Below are 23,966 nucleotides of genomic sequence, written 5' to 3' on the forward strand. Positions count from 1 at the left end.
AGAAATGTTGGGTTAATTAGGGTGGAAATGTTCTGTTTCTCTGTTTCTCTTCTTCATTCAATTTTTACATAAAAAAGAGATCGCGTGTCTCTTTGGTGAAGGAGGGGCAAACTGCACCTGTTGATTGTTTTGAAAGGGGCTATCTGACTGTTTCAGTCAGAGAATCACCACCTAAAAATATTCTTATCAATAAGTTTTCAGGGGGGTTGGGCAGAATGGAAGAACATGGCTGTTCAGGAGCAGCATTGTAATTAGTCACATTAGGTGTTTAATTGAGATAACCATTGGATCAACATTGTTACATACTTGTGTAAAGGAGATTGGTGTATTTGTAAAAGTTCAGACATCTGTGCAAACAGTATCCAGTTGCCTTTGTGAAGAGGTGATTTTTTAAAAAAAAAATTACCTTAAATTATTTAATGGCATTAAAAATCTATGGTAGTGTGGAAAATTTAGAGAAGTCAAATACATGTGAATGTCAGTGTGAATGCCAAAGAGAACGTCATGTTTCTTCCTCTTTTGTTATATCTTTATTTTGTTTTTCCTTTCTTTTGTTTTCTTTATCACCAAGAACAATTGGCTTAAACTTAGATTTGCAAACAACATATTGCCTTTTTTGTATACAGGTAGTCCCCGGGTTAAGAATGCCTGGTTTACTGGACAACCCATAGTTAAGACCCTACTGTGGCAAAATTTGAGTTAAATATACAGTGGTTCAAGTTAAGTATACAATACTATTTCTACAGTATTATACAATAATACTGTTCTGGCTTACATACAAATTCGACTTAAGGACAGACCTTGAGAATGGAACTTGTTCTTAAACTGGGGACTACCTGCAGCTCCATAGACTATGTTTACAAGTCATACCTAAAGAGCAATTGGGTGCATTAGTCCAAGTTGCCTAGCTATTAACATGGGCTATGAACTGAAGACTTGGGTTCACACAAAATATGAAGCCAAAAACAAACCATATATGGCCTATGGAGTTAGTGATGAATCCCAGCAAAAGAGTATTGGAAGGAAATACTGATGTCATCTAGATCAATTCCTGCTTAGTCTGAGATCTGGAAGGTAGGATTCAAGCATTGTTGATTCCATCTGCCTTAAAAAAAAACCCAGCATCTTCCAGTTTGCCAAAAGTATTTATTGTTGATATTTTTCATAATATTTAGCTAAAATCTGTTTCCTTGAAATTGTCTCTCCATCAGTTTTAATTCCACCTGCTGGAGCAATAAAATATTTGCTTGGCAGCCATTCAGCTATTTACAGATAGGTTCATGTCTCCCTTAATCTTCTCTGTACCAGATTTGCCCAGCTCTCTCAAACATTCCTCATAAAACTTGATATTTTAAAATCAAGCTTTTAAAATACCACATATGCTGAAGATCCTACATACATAATTCTACCTTATTTGCCCAACTTTGCATATAATCTCATCCATAAAGCTGGGGATAGTCATAGTAGAAAGCTGAACTATCTTGTTTTAATTTGCATTTAAATATATCATACAGGACATGGGATATTATTATATTAAACAGCAGATGGGAATTTGATTTGCTAAAGGAAATGTTTCACGAGTAAAAAAACAGCAATCTGTAATAATTCCACATTTGCCTAAATGTTATAAAAAATAGAAAAGAATAGAAAAGTACACTTACCCCTCTTTAGATTTGTGTCAGTTTGCAATATATTTCAGGGCTGCTGGCTAACAGGGAAGTTGAAAAAATATTCTGGAAGAAGACAAACTACTTCCATAATGCTGCCAGAAAAACAGGAGTTAAGCTGAACTTGAGGGCATTTTTACTTTTTTAATGAACCAATAGAGAGTCTTTGTGATATCTTTGTTGTTTTAACAGGATTATTTGTGGACTACTGTACAGTATACCTCACTGTATTTTGACTTCTTTTAAAAAAAAAGATCTATTCTTTATTTTAGGAATCTTTTTTATGTTTTACAATAACCTTTCAGGCAGAAGCTCAAGTCAGAATTGCTTGCAAATTATTCGTTGGCTTGAAGGGAGACAAATGATCTGTTCCTAATTTTTGTATTGTTTTCTAAACTAAAACGTTTTAAAGACATGAATTTGAAGTACATTCTCAAGCAGTGACATATGTTTTTTGTAATTACTTTGAACAATTCTCTTTAAATTGATAAATGAAGTCAAACTTTATCTTATTTTCTTGTAGCAGTAGAATTTACATTTCACTTACAATGTTTTTCCCCACTGATTTGTAGAACATGCTTATATATTAGTGCAAATAATAAGAGGCATTGCTGTTCATTGAGTTAAAAAATTGGATTTGTTTTCCCCTTGGTAATTTAAAATAATGTTGCTAAGATATAGCTAAAATTTGGGGGAAGATTTGCCTGTGGTTTCATTAGTCAGATAAAGGGACTTATCATAAGTTTACAGCATAGCCTATAATGAAATTAAGACACAAAGAACTGGAAAAGGAAACATTTCAGGTTAGTAGAATACATGCAATGATTACATTTGTGCCAGCAAGTCAAATGACCACTTTTGAGCTTCTGTATCTTCTTTTAACAAAATGTTCTCAAACTTTCTGTCCTATGGCAAAAGTTTCTACAGTGAATTTACTTAAGGCACCTCTGCATCTTGATCTTGGGATCTGATTGTCTTCTGTTAGGATATAATTGAAATATAAAAAGCCAGGGAGGCAGTGGCTGTTGGAGAGATGGCTATACACTGAAAGAACATTAAGATACTCAGTTGCCACACTGCAAAAATGAGAAACTCTCAGAAATTCTTTTCTCCTTTGAAAGAATTTCTGAAGCAAATTCCCTTTCACCAGGTTGGTTGAGACTGGTAGAAGAAAAATGCAGGTATTTTCTGCACAGAGCTAGTTTAAAATACATTTTAACAATTAATTATAACCAAACAATATAAGAGATGCAAATAATTTAAATCCAGAAAAACAAAACAGTAATTTATGAGATTTATGAAATCAGAAGTTCTTAGAGTGTGACCAAAAAAGGAAGGGCAAATCTTTGTCAGGAGTGAATTCTGTGATTGTTCCTATCACTAAAAAAAAGCCTCTCTTTGATGTTTGCCATTGGATCTTTTGTAATAGAGATGAGAACAGGACCTTCAAGAGCTTTCTTGAGACCTGTGTAGTTCAATGAATATGGTCGTGTTTGGCAATCATGTTTTCCTTTACTTTTTCCCAGTGTTAAAATTGAAATAACTTCTGTTTGAAATAACTGCAAAGGCATACAAGGCTGTGATTACAGTAGCATCTCCGTCCCAGAGGTGCATTAACTTACCCAGGAATGTTAGCTCCATATTCACCTCCAGTGTTAGCTGAGTAATCTGTGCTGTGGTTCACCTGAAGGATCTCAAATTGGGTTGGCTTTATTAAACTGAGAGCATGTGGTTTTATATATGTCTCACCCATCTTCCAAAGGCTGTTACGTTGACCCCACTCATCCCTGGTTCTCTATTGAATCTTTTAGGACAGAGTGCAAGAGGGCTTCCTCTTCTAAAAAAGCCTTGCTCAAACAGCAAGGTCCTTTTGCGATCTTGTGTAGATCCTCAGGTTGTACTTTGGTTTTGAACTTTGGCTTCTTCCTTTCTGCTGATCTTGCTATGTGGCTCACCTCATGGTCCACCCTTGACAGATCAACCTAGTGAGTTTTCATAGTTGAATGGATTTCTTTCCAATCCAGCCCAATCCATAAGACATGCCTACATTTGCCAGTAGGGTTGGAGGTGGAGAGGTGGAGGGATACTTCTGCATATACATAGCTTATTGCATTTAATTTTCTCTACTGTATAAAGAAGAGGTTTTTTTAAAAAAAGTTGGCAGAATTATTTGCATCCTTTTCCTCTTTGTCCTCTTACTGAATTTTGCTTTGCTTTATAGTACCATTAGTCAGACTTGCAATGGAAATAGACTAAATAACCTGATCAGAAACTTTAAATAATTCTACCAAATCTTCCTTCTGTACCAGCACCTATCTTATTTTGTCAATTAATGGATGAACACAGTTTCTAAGATACTTTCTGCATGCTGATTTTAGTGCAGAACAACCAGTTTAGCAGAACTGCCTTTTAGTGCAGAATGTCCATTAACTGTAGCCATGTGACTTGAATGTGTAAAAACTCTAAAATAGACTGTGATACTACTGTTCTACCATTCATCATCTTTTTTTAAATAGAAGTGTTTATCAGACTACCATGGAAGAATCAGATGGCCCAGATGTAAAGCGTTAATATTAAATAGATAAGCATTTCCAAACTTTTAATGCCTTAAAAGCAGATTATTTTAGGTGAGCCAACACACTGGAGTGCTTTACTTTGAAGCATGGCTGAAGCTGTTTAGAAAAGAGCTGAACTCCATAAAGCTCCTTCTTTAATATCTCACATCAGTGAGGACTTTGCTAGGCATACTTTTTGCTCTTAAGATTAGAAGTTAAGATTGCCTCTTCTGTAATATGTAGGGAATGGGCTGTGGTACAGTACTTCCACATGGCTCCATCTCTATTCTCCAGTTACTCCAAACTGTTTCAGAAGTGACCATGTGATTATCTTTACCACTGCAAGCCTTGGGATGCAGAAAAGGATGTGGATTATCATCAGCATCACTGCTCTCTCTCCAGTTGACCACTAGGTTATTTAGTAGGTCCCCTGCCATATGCAGTTCCTGAAGCAACAAAAATCATATCAGTCCTGCCCCCATGCAAAATCATCATCATCTTCTTCTTCTTCTTCTTCTTCTTCTTCTTCTTCTTCTTCTTCTTCTTCTTCTTCTTCTTCTTCTTCTTCTTCTTCTTCTTCTTCATCATCATCATCATCATCATCCATTGCTACCTACTGTATTTCCAGAACATATGTTGTGCATTTCTCTGTTTGCAAAAAATGAAATCTAAGCAGTTTCTATAAAGGGTTAGATGTGAAGCTGCCATTACTCTTTTACATTTAAAAGCCTGTTGCTAACTGTGATGATGAAAAGAGAGCATCCTTGCAGTTTTGCACTGAGTACTTTTCCCGATAGTTGTAACATTATTGCATATTCCTGTGGTGACTTGAATGAAAAGAGGGGATATAAATTCTAAGCAATGCCTACAGATAGGCATCATAAATAAGCTGTTAAAATTGCCTTTTGAGCAGCAGGAGAGAAGGAGACAGTTCTGAAGCAACAGAAGCTCCTCTTCACCCTCCACCCTGCACAAGAGTGGAAGAAGAAAAATTGCTAGCACTCACCCCATCCAGAAGGCAGGAATTTGAAAAAAACAAGATGAAGCAAAATACTCCAGCAATTACCCGATCTTTTGCAGCCAGTTGTGCCCTGTTGAAGAGAAAGAGAAAATAGATAGAATTATCCATTTCATTCCAGTTCCCTTCCTTGTGATTATTGGTCATGAGGAACAGTTAAGACATGCAAAGAACCAAAAAAGCTCGGAACAATCTCACCTGCATTTTAAGTGGATGAAGTCCACTTTTAAGTCCATAAAAAGTATGATGGACACTTTTTGTGGCTGTTTGAAACAAAAAATATGTGTGATTGCTGTAATGGGAGAGTCATGAAGCCATCAGGTCCTCATTCCCCTTTCCTCTTTGTGATGTCTGTTGAAGGCCAAAAGCTTGGAGGTCAGGTGAGGCTTCCTGCCAGTGGGAAAGCAGAGAACCCACAGGTTTTGTAGAATTTCATTGTTATAAATAGAGAAATAGCCATTTTCCAGCAATTTGACATAGACCACAGCTGAGGTAGATGTCAACTAGCTAAGCTGCTGAACGCAGGTGATGGGATGGGAAGAGTTCCAGAACTGAAATGGGGCAAAGGCCTGCACAGAAGTGCCCTGATAGTGCCCTGTCTTATATGGTTCATGTGGCTTTCTCTGAAAACTTCAAAGTGATCATAATAGGAGTTAATATTAGTAGCAACAAGATCAGATAAGAACAGATCAGGGAGATTAAAAAGGGTTTCATTAGCTACTGAAAGGTCAATAGAATTGGCTCTAGGAAAAGCACCCCGTGGGTTCCAGAGTCAGGACACAACCACAAAGAAGGTGTCAGTCATCAGCAGTCTTATTTCTCACAGCAGCAGAAGCTGAAAAATGGCTTCTGAGACTGATCTTCATAGAGGGCCAGTTCTTATGAGGGAAGGAGGCCATTAAGGAGTTGAGTCCTAAGAAGCAATATCAATGTGTTGTTTGAATTGTACATGGATTGGGAGTCAATACAGCCAATTATAAACTGGTATGTGGTAGAAGACACGCTGTTGTGCAGTTCATCTGTGAACACAGAAATGGCTCTGCAGTCCCAGTCTGGAAGCACAGAGTCTAGCACAATGGGGCACTGGAAGTCCATTGTTGCAGTAACTCTGGGTGTTCTTCTGTGACGCTGCTCACAGTTTTCTATCAGTTTTTGGCGGTGCCTGTCTTCGAAGCTAGTGGAGGCTTCGTAGCACAGGGCTTGCCAGCAGGTTCTGTCAGCAGCCGCAGCTTCTAATTCCCTTGGCTGGATGTCACAGTGGCATAGAGTTTCTTTCACAGTGTCTTTGTAGTGCTTGTGTGGGTGATCTTGAGGTCTCTTCTCAGACTGCTGTATGCTATAGAGCAACTGGCAAGGCATACCGTGGTCATCCATACTGATGACGTGTCCCACCCACCGCATCTGGGCTCTGATAATCAGGAACTCAATCCTGGTGGATTCTGCATGATCTAAGACCTCCAAGTTGGGGACATGGTCTTGGCAACTAATGCCAAGGATGGTAAATACTCCATTTCTTTGATCTGACTCAATCTGGCTGATGTATTTTGATTTTGATTGCTGTTTCCAGAGAGTCTTCAAATGCTGCCCTGCGTGGAATGTGTTACAGTAATCCAAATGGGGATTACCAGTTCAGGAAGGATCACAGCCATTGCTTCTTTATGTCACAGAAGCCACATGGATCATCAAAGAAAGCTGGTTCTGACACTATCCCCCAAATTCTTAAAAGATTTGTGATTTGTGGTGAGTGCAAACTTAACTACAGCAGACTAAGAACCACCTCCTGGACCTACCAGAGCAGAAGATGCAAGTTAGCTTTCAATGTTGAAGTATGCTGTTTTCATCCTTGAAATAACATAAATGGGAGGGAGGGAGGATGGGTGGGTGGATGGATGGGTGGATGGATGGGTGGATGGATGGATGAATTTTGGAACTGTTTACATTATGTCGGATTTCTTTTGCTTTTGTTTTTTGCTTTCATTTACAGAGGTTGCTTTGTCTATTCATGACCATTTTCTGTCTGTAATGCAAGAGGGTATTGAGGCTGAGAAGAAATGGCTTGCTAAGGCTGTCTAGTGATTTTATGCCAGCAGTGAGCTTAAAAATCATAGCCTAATTTCTAAGTCATTATAATATACAAGTACTTCTTTGCTTGCTTTGCCGGATTTCAGAGTCAAGGGGAGAATGTGGTTTTGCTACGTTGATTATCTGAGCACAAGAGCCTATAATTGAGATAAACAGAGTTTGCACACACACCCATGCACCCATTTATATCTGAGAAGACAGGTGGGAGTCAGAAGCATCCATCTTTGGAAATATGCCAGTGAGATATCTACCCACTTCAAGATAATTTGTCTGAAACAGGATCGGTCCAGGAAAGGGTTAGCCATTTATTTTACAAAACAGGTTCCTTTATGATAATATTAATAAAAGAGGAAATTTTGAAGGAATGGTATTAGTTAGAGCACATGTAATTTGCATGTGGAAATAGAGGAACCTATTTGGTGGTGAAATTCATGTGTTCAGTGGTATTGCTCATATGATTTACATGAAGAAGCTTCCAAGTTCAGTCTTTGGCTTCTCCTGTTTTCCTGCTCTGAGGGCTGCCCAGTAGGAACCAGTCTCCAAAAGGTAGCTGTCATTTGATAAAGAAGTGGATATGGCCAGGATAAGAATTAAATTTGATATACTATTTCACTTACATTAAATGTAAGTAAATTTAACTAATTCTAGTTAATGTGGTCACTCCCCATGTATTTAATAATTAACTTCTATCTCACTGAACATAATTTGGTGAATACTTTAGTGAATACTTTCAGAAGGGCTCTGTGGGCCCTTCTCAAGGAGTCCTATGTGACTTTGGAGCCAAAAATGGTCCATCTTTGTATTAGAAGGAGGAGAAGAGCCTTGTGTTGGAGCCTAGCAAGATGCTGCTTGTCAAACTAGAAAATTCAGAATAACTTATATAGTCTGAACTGTTAAGAGGGCTACTGTCATTTATGGAACTGAACCTCTTTGTCCAAGAATGCTACACATCCTATGATTCAGATCCATTAATTGGGTTAGGTTTTTATAGGAACAGGACATGAATAAACATAGTTCCTTCAAAGTATAGAGGAGGAAAGGCATTGCTCTGTATTTGTTGATGAAGAATACTTTTCCAATATAACGAAGCTCTACTATATGTCAGGTAAATAATTGAAGTGGTGCTGTTGGAAATCCTAAACCCCAAGGTCATATTGGAGATGATAGAAGCAATGCAGGGTAAAGGATAGGCTACAACCAGTAAAAAGGGCCCGTTGTGAAAGCATCAAACAGTGGATATAGTTTAAAACATTCACATGATACCTTGCCTGTTCCCGTTCTCATCACTGGGTGAAATAAGAGGCTATTATATTCCACATGCCTACTAGCCGTCTGTCATAATAAAACTGTATTGAACGGAGAGCAGCTTTTTAAAGGCATCTCTTATCCAAGGCCTAGTTAACATTCTTTGCCCCCAAACTGAGGCATTCCTGACCATTTTCCTATTGTTTCTGTTTTCCCACAAATGCACATTCAAGTAGGGCAGGGGTCACTGCTTTCCTCAAATTTTAATCCATGATTGGCAAGCATCCATCTTAAAGTCTTACCTGTTGTAAAAACAAATACATATCCATGGGAAAATAATGAATTATTGTTGAACCTGGCAAGCAATTATACACCAGGATTTTTTTTTTCAATTGTCACATTAAAATACATACAAATCCTATTAGCTTTGGGTTGATTATTCTATGAAAAGAAGAGAGATACTTGATTCTGAAATTAATTCTAGTTAATTCTCAGAATGGGCACATAATAAGCTCTTATTAAGAACTGGGTTTAAGCCATTCAAAGGATGCAACTGGTACGAAGTACAGAAAAACGAGATGAAGAATCAGTGTAGGTTATCTTGTTTCAAGTGGAAAATGCTGACAGCTCTGATCAAGCTTGCTTTAATGTATCAGGGCAGGTTCAGACTGGTTGAGAAGCTTGTACTCTGGGCAATTTTCTTTTTTATGAAATAATATGAAAATAAAATTGTTTTTATAAAGTTTTTATAATGTTTTATACTTTATAAAGTATAAAAATTCCTTTTATATTTTACATTTGAGCGTATTATTAAACAAGAATGAAAGAAGCTGACGTGCTGACTGAAAATAAGAGAAGGAACAAAAAGATACAGTTCAGGTTGGGAGCAACCTGGAAGTTAAATACTCTTTGCTTCATTCTTGATCCAGATCTAGCTGGCCACTGTGTGCCAGTTATTAATTTTTAGAAATTGCACACTTCAGTTTTCTTGTTTGATGAGTAATTTGGTGCAAAAATTGGTAAAGGTGGCAAAGAAAAAAATGTACATACACTAGACATAATTGCTGTGGATTAAAATGTTTGGGGATAATTTGCTAGAGGAAAGAGCTATGGATAGGAAAAAAACAGAAGGTAATCAGTTACATATATGCTTTCCTGCCATATATCCCTAATATTCCTCCTCAAGAGTCTGTGCTACATTGTACAGGTTCTGTACCTTGTCAGAATATAGCTTCATATTTATTCAGGTTTCCAAGCATTATGGCTATAAATTTTGAAAATGCATGGACAGGATCTGCTGAAACTCATGAATATGGCAGAGTAGAAGGTAGTAATATTCTTACAGAAATCTCTGTGTTGAGCCAGGAGCACCTGCAGAGAGGAATAACTATTAGGATGAAATAAGGCTGTATTTCCAGGACTACGAGGTTATACCATTCCACTTCTTTCCTTAACTGATTTGTAATACCAAGTTGTAGGCTAGTTTATGAAGTTGAGAAGAAGGCAACAGCAAACTACTTCTGTGCTATTGCCAAGTGTCCCATGCAGTCACCAGGAACTGAACTGGATTTGTAGGAGACATTCTCTTTTATTTATTAGCCTGTAACATTCTGCTCCCATAACTCATAGTTCTCTTTTGTGTTTTGCCATTCCAATCCTTAAAAATATGCTAAATTTACTGAAAATCCAAATCTCTTGATGTGCATTGTTGGCTTTTTGTGATGGAATGGACTTATGAAGGCCATGCTCAGGGAGATAAGCGTGTTCTTAGCCCCCAACAGGAGCATGGGAAATTCAAGAAGATGAGACTGGCACCTCCCTAAGGAATTCACGGTGTTGTGGCTGGCTGGCTTGGGAACTTGAGTTCAGTCTGGTGAGATTCTGTCTTGAGGTGGAAGCTAATAAACGCAACAGAACTGTATTTGCATTGTCTCGTGGAGTTCTTTGGGCTGAACCTGACTCTTTTAGGCAAATTGGTGAAAACTTATCATAAAGTTCCAGTGTGGTATAATGGTGTTAACCCTTCAAGGTAGTCCAGACAAGAAGCACTACCAGGAGTATCAGCGCTATCTTTCTTGTAAGGTTACATTAAACAGAATCTTGCAAGACTGAAAGTATTTCTCCCCTTCTCTCTTCTTAGTCTCCAGAAAACTAGGGAGGGTCCCCTCTGAAACACTTCCCATGCCTAGGTCTTCCTTCTGTCTCCCAAGGTCATTCCCTGCTTATAGTGCTTGTGTTTATATCATGGTATTTGAATATCTTTTCCAAGGCCTTCGTGATTGCTTTGCCAACTGCTAGTCTGCAGCATATTTTTTGACTGCTTGTTCCTTTACTGTTGATGGTTGAGCCTAAAATGCAGAAGCTATCCATCACTTCAGTATCTTAATTATCAATTCAAAGGTTGGTTGTTCTATCTGTTGTCATTTGTTTAGTCTTCTTTATATTTAGTTTAAGTCCATTTGTTCACTTTGCTCCTTTTATTACTAGGGCTTGCACATCCTTTGCATTTTCAGCTATTATGGTAGTATCATCACCATAGCACAGGTTACTGATGTTTCTTCCTCCAGTTTTAAAACCACAGTCATATTTTTCCAATCCAGCTTCCCTTAATATATATATTTAGCACATAGGTTGAATAAATAAGGGGAGAGTATACAGTCCTGTCGCACTCCTTTGCCAACCTGGAGCCAGTCTGTTTCGCTATGTTCTGTCCTGACTGCAGTTTCCTATCTATATACTGTATAAATTTCTCATGAGGACAAGGAACATACTTTTTATTTCCTTAATTCTACTATGAATACTAGTCAAGAAACAGCTACAGAGAATTAAAATGAAACAAAAAAGTACAAAAGATCCTTTAGGATTTACTGTATGAAAGAGGCAAAATGTATATGGATTGTATTTGTATTAAAAATGGACCTAATATTTGACTCTTTTCATGATGAGATAGCATGTTCATTCCTTTCCCAGCAGAGGTCTTAACTGAGGAGAGGTTCCATATAACTTGGAGTATATGATACAGTTTTCCCGTTCTGATTCTGTCCTTAAGTAAATAAATGGCTACCTCTAGGGAAGCTTTTCCATACAGATTTATTTGCTGAAGAATCCAATACATTTCTGGTTTGTCAGGCTTCTTTACTCCAAATGAATTCAGGGTGCGCCTTTGAACAAATCCAACTGTTCCACCCAGACCTTATTTTTTCCAGGACAAAAATCAATAGTAGTAGAACTGTTTTTCAGGGAAGTATGTCTTCTGATCTTTTATCTTCTTATTTAAGAACCTTTCCTAAACTTCCAGGAAATCTCTGTCTTCCTTAAAAACCAGTTTGAAAATTAGTGACTTGTTATCCTCCACTGTCATTTGTCATGTGGGAGAGAGAATAATTGGGGAAGGGGGACCGATTCCACTATAGAACATGAAATTAATAAATTGAGCAGGTACAATATTGATCAGTTGAATTGTTAGTTCCAGTTCTTAGCCAAACAAAGCAGGTTGAGTTAAAGACCAAATTGGAGACCATCATGCAAACAGAAAATGACTAATAGTCCTCCAGTTCCTCAGGATCTGGGAAATACTTTTTAGGGACTGTCATGTGTCTAGTCCTGAGATCTCACTATCTATCAGGCCTAGCCCAAGGAACTCCAGGAGACCACGCAGATTCAGTTCAGCAATTTTTATTAGCTACGACCTCTATCAAGAATCTTTCCAGACTGAAACCAATTCCCAGGGTCAGCCAGTCAACACAGAGTGAATTCCTCAGGGAGCTGCCAGCCTCATCCTCTTATCTCTTCCCCGCCCTTCAGGAGACGAAAGAGGATGCTTCCGTCCCTGAGTCTGACCTTCATAATTACATTCCATCACACTATCTGAAGGAAGAAATCCCACAGCATTTGGGATATTTGCATTTCTACATTTTCTTCACTCATTAGGCCAATAAATAACTTGAAGCTAGAAAGGAAAAACAATGTGTTGAATGTGGATTATGCAAATGAGACTACTTCTTTTATGGGTTTGGAATTTTCTCCTAAAATATTTTAATAATATTATACATGTTGCTGTAAAAACATACAGAAATATAATTCCAAAATTCATATGGAAGCAGTATGTTGATTAGCTCCCATGCTTCCATCTTCTGGTATCCTCTCCATTTCCTTAGAATATTTTTACTTGGGGAAGCAGGGACTGGGTGGAGAAACATGTGGAATGGAGTATAAGCCTAGCTCCAGGACTAGTGAAGCTCACATATTATAACTGCATCTTCAGCTCATGTGGGAGAGCAGTGCTGATCAGAAGATCTGACCAGTGCTTCTTGTCAACTGACTGTGGGCCTTAGAGTGTACTCTATCATATGGGACTCTGTGGATTCAAGAGCTCCTTTAACCTTTGACAAAAAGATTCCATGAAAATTATAGCCTTGGAAGCAGCTTATTTTGAGGCTTATTCCATATGCGTATAATTTCTGCATAGACAGCTATTGGGTCAGTGAATCATTGTAGCATTTTGACACTTCAGTGTGATAATACCCACTTAATTTAACCTAATTATTAGCACTTTGTTTTCTTTCTTCTTTTTAGATGACATCTATTTGGAGCAGCAGAACATTTCTTCTCTTTTGCTGAGTGAAAGCACTGTGGGCAACATGACACACAAAGCCTTAACTGAAAGCACAAGAGATTCCAAGGCAAATACAGTGTTTCCTGAGTTGTCATCACCAGTAACCACTCCTTTTGAAATGACCTCACTGGACCAAGAAGGGAGGAACAGAGCCTCAGTTCAACAAAATGGACCAGCACTGGATTTTTCAGTAACAAGCAATGAAGCCATCTTAAGTGACGATAGATTTATTAGTTTAATTTCAAATGCACAACAGATTCCTTCATTGAAGTCTTTTGTAGAAGACGATCATTTGGGTTCCTACCCAGTAAAGCCAACTAAAGAAACACTACAAACTTTGTTATTAGCACCTTCGTTAGCTGTCCCCTCCTTGCCACTTAATTATGTGGGAACACTGCAAACAATATTGCAAAGGGCTGCCTCTGTCCCCCATATTTCTCTCCCGCACTTGAAGTCTTTTGATGGGACAAGTATTACTCTAACTCCAGACAGAGACTTGCTCATGCCTCAGACTGACTTAAATTCTGTTGCATTAGAAACGGTAGATACAACTATCGGAAAAGAAAGGGAGAGCTTGCCATCTTATCTTTTCTCTTCAACTTCTTTGCTTTTTGATACTACTATAGAACAGTCACCTGTGTATGACAGTACACAGAGCACTTACACGTACGCTGAAGCTCACTACAGTATTAATAGCAGTTTAACTGGAACACTCAGTCCAAAAAGTTCATCTGTCCTAAGCATTTTTAAAGAAATTCCTATTTCATTAACAGGGGCAACTGTGTTTTCAACTCACTTTCCTTTTATTTTTCCCCATACCATTCCCCACACAGATGCAACTGCTTTCAATACTCTTTTTAATGAGAAGTTTTTTACACATGAGCTTTCCCAGAAATTCTCCAGAAATTCAGCATCAATTTTGCCTAGCTATCCAGAAAACCAGCTTGGCGATTTCAAAAGTCCAGTGCCTTTCACTGAACCATATGCTTCATGTTTGTACTGTGACTTCATCTCAGTTCCTTCAGAACCGTTTTTTTCAGTGCGACCAACAGAAAACGATGTGGGGTCAGGCGAGTATGGTGAGACGCTCTCATTCATGGTCTCTGATGTAAAGGGTATTGTACCACTTACATCAGGCATTAGTGATCTCTATGACATGCCAGAACCTCCTCCTGAAATCTTTGATACTAGTTTTCCCTCGAGACCTGTGGTTTCACTTTCTTCAAGATTTACTGAAGTCTCTGAGTCAACTTCTATGGAAATTAGCCTTAAAAATATATTTACATCCACTTCCCCTTCCTTTTATTATAGCCAGTCTTCTGAAATTATATCATTGGAAAACACTCTGGTTAATTTCTCCTATTCTGTATCTGAATTAGTTACAGTAGAATCTAGTATTATGGAAAAATTATCTTCTAAAGTTGCTACAATTTCCCCAGAATCTGCCTTCATGGAGAGTGTGAGTGTACCATCCATGACAATCAGAAATTCAATTCTGCTAGAAACATCTGAATTTATGCCATCAGAAACTGCACATTTATTTGGCACAACAGTAGAGTACTTTGCCATAGAAGACTCAGCTATCAGTAGATCAGACATTGTATCCAGCCTTTCATTCATACCCTTTTCCTCTGAGCCAAATGACTTGTCACATTTATCATCTGCTACAGCCACATCTTTTCTAGCAATGCCAAGTGATTTATCAACATTTTTACCTCATACTTTACCCACACTCCTTCCATCATCTGTGCTTTTTGGCAATTCATCTGGTTGGAGTTCAGGTGAGCAACCAGCTATTGACATCACAAGTATGGAGGCTTCTCAAGTATCTTCATGGCCGACTTCATTTTTTAATTCAAGCTCATCTTCTTTTCCAGTCATGCACAGTTCTACAGTGATACCATCATCACATTTCTATATGAACTCCTCGGTGTTACTAGAACCAACGTCAATCTTGATGGTAGAATCTGAATTTTATTTTACCTCAGCTTTCACAGAAGCTACCTCTCACTCTGAGTCTTATTTCACTATTGATACCATCTTAACCCAGCAGCTACCTGTGTCAGCTTCAGAGCCTGTTTTCACCAGCAACACCTTTGGGGATGAAACACATGTGAGCTCATGGTTCACATCATTGCAGTCAACCCCTGTCTTAACATTTTCACCTTTTTTGTTGACTACAGCTACTGTTGAAGATAGTGGTGCTACTGCTAATTCATTTTTTTCTTTCACTGAGGTAGCTTCTACCACAGATTTTTTTAAAACTGCCCCTTATATGCCATTGTCCACAGATATGAACAGCATCGTAATTTCACCTACCAGACCAATGGTTGTAGTGACGCCATCTGAACACACAGTGATGTCTTCATCTGTGAATACTTCAGTTGAATCTGGAGTTCTAACAAAAACTAGCATGACTGAGCATATTAGTGTGACAGCCTTTACTGCTGCCACTTCTAGTAGCAAAATAGGCCTTTCTTCAATTACCAGCAGTACATCAAGCCCATCTACATCCTCTTCAACCTCTATCTTGGTCCCTACACAGGTTACAGTGGCAACCATTTCAACTACCACAACTAGACAGCCTTATGTTTGTGATATCACAATCCCCGATAAATATCTAGTAACAACTGGTAAGGTTTTTTTCTGATTTATATTTCTTATTAAATATAAATATATATTTATATCATACTTTTATATTATTATAGTAAAGGAAAATGAACTGATATGATGTACTGCAAACCTCTTGAACAATGCACCAGCTTTGCTGCTTTAATAATGCATTATTTTTTTCTTATGGTCCCTGATAGTATTTCTATTATTTAAAATACTCGGTGGAGACTGGGGGGGAATGGAGCATTCTGGAGAACTCTAGAATGTTCATTGAGACTATGCTAAACCATTTTTGGACCAACCCATTCCTAAAGTGCTTCAGCAGTTTCTGAGAGTAAATTGGAAGAGACCTGAGTTGTCTCAGATTTGGAATTCTGGATGAAACAAGCCTGTTTTGGGGTTGTAACCCCCTATCTACTTCAAACCACTTCCCGTTTAGATGATCCAGTTTGGATGATTCACTTCCAGTTGCTAAACTGCCAACAGAACTGCATGGCCTGGAGGGAGAATGAAATAAATCAATGTGTTTTCCTTCCATTTAATTCCCAAAACCAACCTTCCCTAAGCTGCCATCCACCAGCATGTTGGAACTGCAATTTCCGGAACTCTATGCTTGCCTTTTAGAGACTGCAGTTCCAATATAAAGGGAAAGTTCTAAGTTAGGAAAGTTGCTATAATGCATATTATTATCCTCTGTCTCATCCAGAAGCGTTGAAAGTATATAGAATGCAGTCAGAAAAGGGGCAGTCTTAGCTATCAGGATACATTATGAAATTCTCCCTATAAGAAAGGTAATTGGTTAATCTTGAATTTGCAATCTCATTTAACTGGGCGCTATAGTAATACTCTCTAGCCCTACTTGTTTGTATGAGTGTTGAAGACACTCCACTCAGCTGAAGTTTGCATGTTTAAATATGTGTTAGAAATCTACCACTGGGTGGAGGAGACTAATTCCAAGTTCAGTTCAGTATGTATCAGTAACAGGGAAATCATTGTTCTGCAGGTAATTGCTCTCCCAAGTTTCCATTTCAGCAGCAACTTCTTTATACTAAGATACAGTATGTGGCTGTCTGAAGAAGCTTTTTGTATCTTGGCCAGTCAGTAGGCAGTGCTTTGAGGTGATGCTCAGATTACGTCTATAGGGCTGCCAATGAGAAGACAGGGAAGAGGTGCTGAATAGGAGGGAGTGCATGATACAAGAGAATGATGTCAGTAGCAGTAGCAGCAGTGAATCTCAAGAGAGATGGTCTTTGTCCTGTTTCAGAAGTGAGTCTACTTGGATTGTTATAGCAGTTACCCGAGTTAGCGTTTTTCTTTTTTTAACCAAACTTTCTTGCAAACAGATTAAGTAACTTTTTTTCCATAACCCCCAAGTTGCTGCCATCCAAAATCATGTATAGCAGTCTTCCTTTCCAGGTTTCCTTTCAAAGTTTAGATTTTGTAGCTGAGAAAGAACTTAGTGATCTTCCTCCCTATGAAATGAGAAGCAGATGAAGCCAGCACATCAGACAGATTTCTGGAAACAGTTCAAAAGATGCTACTTTGGCCTACAGATATTGCATATCTGCAAAACTGCCTCTTTGGTCAGTGCATTGAGACTTGACATTTCTGGGTTTCTGAAAATCAGTTTTCTGATTGACTAAGAGTTGCCTATTTTATGGCCACCTAGGTGGCCTCACCTAGCTGACTTTGGCTGATTCTGAATAGCCAAGGAGAGTTGGTTCTGGTTAGGACTCAAGATGGGACACTACCAGGAAATCCTAGGGCTCTTGACTAGGCTAGAGAATGGTTTTTAAAAAAATCTCACATCAAGGTAAGGGCAAGCCATTTCATTGTTGCCAAAAGATAAATACATAACACTGGATGTGTCCACAGGAGATGAGCTTGTCTTAAAGGAGTTGTTACCTTTTATATTCCGCTTGGATGGAATATTGTTTGAAAATGGCAAACAATAGTTTGCTTAGTTTCTCATCCAACTGGAGAAACTAAGGACAGGGATAGAAAATCCTAAAATGAAAGAAACGGTAGTAGATGTTAAACACTGTTTTAAAAAATAGGATAGTATTCCAAACTTCTTTGTTCTGCAGAATGTTCTGCATTTTACCTGTTTTCCTGTGAATAGCTTTTTCAACAATATCCCATCAATGAGAAAGAAAGTTGGGCCATAATAGTAATAAATGCATACATTTTGTTCTACATCAATAATGTTAGCTGGACCATAGGTCTTCTTATCATTGTTGGTGCTTTGAGCTGCATTCCTTGTTCTTTGACACAGCAAAGGAAATTATCATAGGCATTCATGAGGGGGCAGCTGAAAGAAATGACCTATCCATCATGATGCAAGCATACAGTTGAGTCACTTGATTCACTGCACACTAAGAATTTAGACCAAGGATAGGCAACTTGGTCTTCTTTACATGTTTTATTTCCACAGTTCCTTGAAGCTGAGTATGGCAAGTAGAGGTATTAGGAACTGAAATCCAGGTGTCTGTCATAATCTTCTCATAGAATGACTGTACCTGTCATAGTCTATAACACTACTTCAATCAATACAGTATGGCTTTGTCCTGTATGGCTTTGTAATTATATGCCTTACATATACTTATTAGTTCACCATGTTTGCCTCCAGGATTCATGTGTATTGTCTAAGATTTAGGTTATCAAGCAAAGCCCTGTCTCTTGGTCTGTCATAGACTAATACAGCTGTTCCCAGATTGGGTGACCTTCAAATATGTGAACTGTAATTCCTTAATTCTCAGGAAGGGCCATGCTGGCTGGCAAATTCTGAGAGTTCAAGTTCACATACAGTGGGGCAAAAAAGTATTTAGTCAGCCACCAATTGTGCAAGTTCTCCCACTTAAAAAGATGAGAGAGGCCTGTAATTTTCATCATAGATATATCTCAACTATGAGAGACAAAATGAGGAAAAAAATCCAGAAAATCACACTGTCTGATTTTTAAAGAATTTATTTGCAAATCATGGTGGAAAATAAGTATTTGGTCACCTACAAACAAGCAAGATGTCTGGCTCTCACAGACCTGTAACTACTTCTTTAAGAGGCTCCTCTGTCCTCCACTTGTTACCTGTAGTAATGGCACCTGTTTGACCTTGTTATCAGTATAAAAGACACCTGTTCACAACCTCAAACAGTCACACTCCAAACCCCACTATGGCCAAGACCAAAGAGCTGTCGAAGGACACCAGAAACAAAATTGTAGACCTGCACCAGGCTGGGAAGACTGAATCTGCAATTGGCAAGCAGCTTGGTGTGAAGAAATCAACTGTGGGAGCAATAATTAGAAAATGGAAGACATACAAGACCACTGATAATCTCCCTTGATCTGGGGCTCCATGCAAGATCTCACCCCGTGGGGTCAAAATGATCACAAGGATGGTGAGCAAAAATCCCAGAACCACACGGGGGGACCTAGTGAATGACCTGCAGAGAGCTGGGACCAAAGTAACAAAGGCTACCATCAGTAACACACTATGCCGCCAGGGACTCAAATCCTGCAGTGGCAGACATGTCCCCCTGCTTAAGCCAGTACATGTCCGGGCCCGTCTGAAGTTTGCTAGAGAGCATTTGGGTGATCCAGAAGAGGATTGGGAGAATGTCATATGGTCAGATGAAACCAAAGTAGAACGTTTTGGTCTAAACTCAACTTGTCGTGTTTGGAGGAGAGAGAATGCTGAGTTGCATCCAAAGAACACCATACCTACTGTGAAGCATGGGGGTGGAAACATCATGCTTTGGGGCTGTTTTTCTGCAAAGGGACCAGGACGACTGATCCGTGTAAAGGAAAGAATGAATGGGGCCATGTATCGTGAGATTTTGAGTGAACACCTCCTTCCATCAGCAAGGGCATTGAAGATGAAACGCGGCTGGGTCTTTCAGCATGACAATGATCCCAAACACACCGCCCGGGCAACGAAGGAGTGGCTTCGTAAGAAGCATTTCAAGGTCCTGGAGTGGCCTAGCCAGTCTCCAGATCTCAACCCCATGGAAAACCTTTGGAGGCAGTTGAAAGTCCATGTTGCCCAGCGACAGCCCCAAAACATCACTGCTCTAGAGGAGATCTGCATGGAGGAATAGGCCAAAATACCAGCAACAGTGTGTGAAAACCTCATGAAGACTTACAGAAAACGTTTGACCTCTGTCATTGCCAACAAAGGATATATAACAAAGTATTGAGATGAACTTTTGATATTGACCAAATACTTATTTTCCACCATGAATTGCAAATAAATTCTTTAAAAATCAGATTTTCTGGATTTTTTTCCCCATTTTGTCTCTCATAGTTGAGGTATACCTATGATGAAAATTACAGGCCTCTCTCATCTTTTTAAGTGGGAGAACTTGCACAATTGGTGGCTGACTAAATACTTTTTTGCCCCATTGTATCTGGATAGCACCAAGATGGAGAATTTTGGCCTAGTAAGTCTGAGCTTGTAGAATCCAATCTTACTTTTGAAATTGTGTACACACTTCTTATAAGGGGTGTGAAAAATGTTTCATTTTGAAACATTTCAAGCACAAATATTCCATTTCAAGTGTGAAACTGCTGTTTTTGAGCATTTTGGAGCACTTCCAGCTCAGAATACTTCCCTCAGAGCAGCTCTGTTTGGAGTTTGAAACACTTGTAAAAGGCTCAGAACAAAAGTTTTGCACTTGATTTGAAATCTTTTGCACATTTTGACACTACAAATTTTTCAAAATGAAATGTGTTGCACCCTGCTAATTTCTTATAAAACCTCAAAGAACTGCCCATGCTTAGTACTAAAATATTTGGAAGCACAAAATAGGAACAAAATCCTTTGTTCTAAGCATTTTACAGGAACACTTCAAATTAAACATGTACGTAGCCCTCAGATTTGAAGAGAGGTACCTGCATTTTGTGGTTGTATATCTGTGTGTGATTACAAACTATAAAATGAGAACTAGCTCTATTGTCTGCATTTCTTAGTAGCACTGCTCTCTTTATTTTCATATAGAAAAATAGTTCCTTTCAGTTCTCTGATCATCCCGTTACTTGAACTGCTGCATTTAAATATATATATATATATATATGCTTCTAATAGCATCTAATACTTCTAATACTTATTTATTGATTCACATTTTCAGTGCTAGCCCGGAAATCTGTAGTACAAAATGTCAGTGAATCCATCAAAGAAATCCTGAGAAATGAATTTAGGAGAATGGTAGAGCTAGAGGTAAGTGATAGACAGTTTGCTCTGTGAAGATCATTATATAAGTTAAAGACATCTTCATAGAGATAACTGATGAAGGTGGTTATAGCTTGGATATTAACTGACAACCTAATCCTAAGTGTGTGTATCTTTGTATGGTGCCATATAATATGATGGGTGTGGCCTAGTCTTCTTTGCTGATCCAGGAAGTCTCAGAGCAAGCTCTTAAATCTGCCTCTGTAAATATTATTAAAATAATAGATGAAAATCGGTTCAGTTCTACTCTGCAAAACAAGCATTTGCTGGATTTTTTTTCCAGGATAGGAGTCAAAAGTAGGATGTGATTATAATTTATTTGGGCAGCAGAAATAGATAGCTGCAACCCATAGACCATAAACATTGCGCAACTAATTTCCAGCTAACATAATACCCTCAGATCACACTGCTGAAATTCAGTGGCAAAAACATATGTTTTCAGTGGTATGATTTTTCCATTCCCCCTCCCCCCAAAATAATTGATTTGCTGTCTTCTAAAGCTTCTCCCCTCAATAATCAACTGAAGTAATTTGGCCTTGCCTGCTCTGATGACATCATTGTGTCATCAGTTATGCCTCCTGAAAACCTTGGTGGCTGGGAAAAAAAAAAAAGTTGATCCAGTTTGATGTAGTGGTTAAGGCACCAGAGTACAAACTGGGAGACTGGGAGTTCTAGCCCTGCCTTAGGCACGAAGCCAGTTGGGTGACCTTGGGCCAGCTGCTGCCTCTCAATCCTAGGAAGAAGGCAACGGCAAACTACTTCTGAATCTTGCCAAGAAGACTGCAGGGACTTGTCCAGGTAATTGCCAGGAGCCAACACTGCCTCGAAGGCACACACACACACACACACATGCACACACACCACACACACATACAAACCTTGGTGGCTGAAAAAAAATGAAAAAAAAGTTGATCCCTGATGTAGCGTATTCACTGTGTGTTCTGTTGCTTAGAGTTATGTCTCATGATATTTAAAAGTTTATGCAGAATAGTAGAAAACCCTGGGGATTGGAGAGTGCTAATGCAGAAAATTATTTATGTAGTGCCAATAAAGAAGCTTCATAAAGGCCATTTGACATTTGACATTAAAAAGAAAAAGAGCAGGAAAACAGAGGAGAGCAATCTTAAGAATGCACTTGATATTTTGTTGCATCAGCGCCTTCATCATAACAATGACAACTTTATCACATAAGATAGAAAAACCAAAGTAAATCAGTGGCATTTGAAAGTACAAAAAATACTTTGGCTGAAAACAACCAAGAGTGTTGAAATATCTGGCAATTAAAAGATAAACATTGAAAACTGCTCACAAGATCTTAGCTGTATTAACAAAGTTATTCCTAATAGATTAACTAATACATCTATACAAATACTGTTCTCAGTAGAGATGTTGAACATGGATATTCAGAATTTTTTTTCCTGCTTTTTGTATCATAATGGGTAAGTCTGTATTCCACCCAACATCTTTCCACTTGTGATTCAAACCTCAGCTGAACATTGACATCTAAAAACCTGTTTAAATACGTTACTGATATCTGTAATGGCCTGGATCTGGAGAAAGCAATCAGCACTTGCTCCTGATCACCTGAAAAGCAGAGTAGAGAATAGAAATTCAAATTACATCGGATGGAATTTCTTAAAACTCCTGGATTTAACCTTGAATGGAGTTCCAGATTTCAGAAATGTCCAGAAGTGCATTTGTACAGCTAAGGCTAGTTCATTAGATGCACACATTTCTGAAACAATGATCTGGACTTGATGACAACATCCCATAAGTTCTAGTGTAAACTCCAAACACTCTTTGAAAAAGTTTCTTGGAAACTTCTCTGGCGCAAACTTCTCTGGTCCAAATGTTAAACTGGGATTAGCTATAGGAAAGAAAAGTTTTCCCCTACAGTTTAATTTACATCATTCTATTTCTGAGCAGAATTCAAACTCCTGGTTATAGGGTCTTTGAAAATTCATGTTCTGCTATACAAGCCTGTTTGCAAGCCGCTGCCTCTAAGGGAGAGCTAAAAATTTGCCTTTTTTTTAAAATGAAAACTGGGAATTGGGATTATAGTTGGTTGAAGGTCATTGTCTTCCCGTTTATCTGCCTTCTTGGGTGCCCATTATTGTTTATGATAATTCTGAGCAACCATCTCAGAATAATTTGATTTACCACTGAAGATCTTCTATAATGGGATCACACTGATTTATGCTATATATAAGAATATGCAATGCTTTGCATTTCATTTTGTGTGTAACTCTTTAAAGCAGCCATGTCTTTTTTCCAAGAATCAAATCCCAACATGCACTGTCCAATTATAAGTTGACATGTATCTAATATTTATGTAGGGTGTAGAAAAGGTATATAAATGAATGTAAGCTGCAACAACAATAGGCAGTGTTGGGCCCATGGGCACCAATGTAAGTCTCCCATGCCACTCATTTTCTGAATACACTCAGTATATATCCTGCAAGTCCTATAAGATTACTTCCCCTTGAGCTACAGCATGCTCATCTCCATCACTCAAATTTGTAAACAGAATTGAACAAAAATTTTGAAGTCCTTGGTTTATTACTCCTTCTGCATACCTGTTCATCCAGTTTCCCCTTGATTTATACTGCAAGCCTCTGGTAAATAAAACTTGAGCTCCAATCAATTTACAGGCCTGCTGCATTTTTAAAATTTATTTATTTACTTATTTATTTATTAAATTTGTATGCCGCCCATCTCCCCCAATGGGTGACTCTGGGCGGCTCACAATTAAAACCAAGAAGTATAAGGGAGGGTCTTACTTTATTTATTTTATTTTATTTTATTTTATTTTATTTTATTTTGATTTGATTTGATTTGATTTGATGATTTATTAATTTATTTTATTATTTTAACCAATAATGGACCTAACCTTCCATGCTTGGTTTGTCCTCTGGCAATCATTTATCTTAAAAGCAAGAAGACATAT

The 23,966-nt window shown here is 38.3% G+C and overlaps 1 protein-coding gene across 3 annotated transcripts in view; it reads left to right on the top strand.

The window, feature by feature from the left end:
- Positions 1-23,966, top strand: part of KIAA1549 (KIAA1549 ortholog) — a 123,055-nt gene that overhangs the window by 44,237 nt on the left and 54,852 nt on the right. For all 3 annotated transcript variants that reach the window (XM_088141123.1, XM_088141121.1, XM_088141122.1), the window contains exons 2-3: positions 13,143-15,815; positions 20,919-21,007. In XM_088141123.1, coding sequence (XP_087997249.1) covers positions 13,143-15,815; positions 20,919-21,007 — 2,762 coding nt within the window. The remainder of the gene's footprint in view (positions 1-13,142; positions 15,816-20,918; positions 21,008-23,966) is intronic.

This window comes from Python bivittatus, unplaced genomic scaffold, assembly GCF_059951505.1.
Source record: "Python bivittatus isolate LINGU-HERP-01145 unplaced genomic scaffold, Pbiv_v1 ctg000330_np1212, whole genome shotgun sequence".
In the NCBI taxonomy this organism is placed as follows: Eukaryota; Metazoa; Chordata; class Lepidosauria; order Squamata; family Pythonidae; genus Python; species Python bivittatus.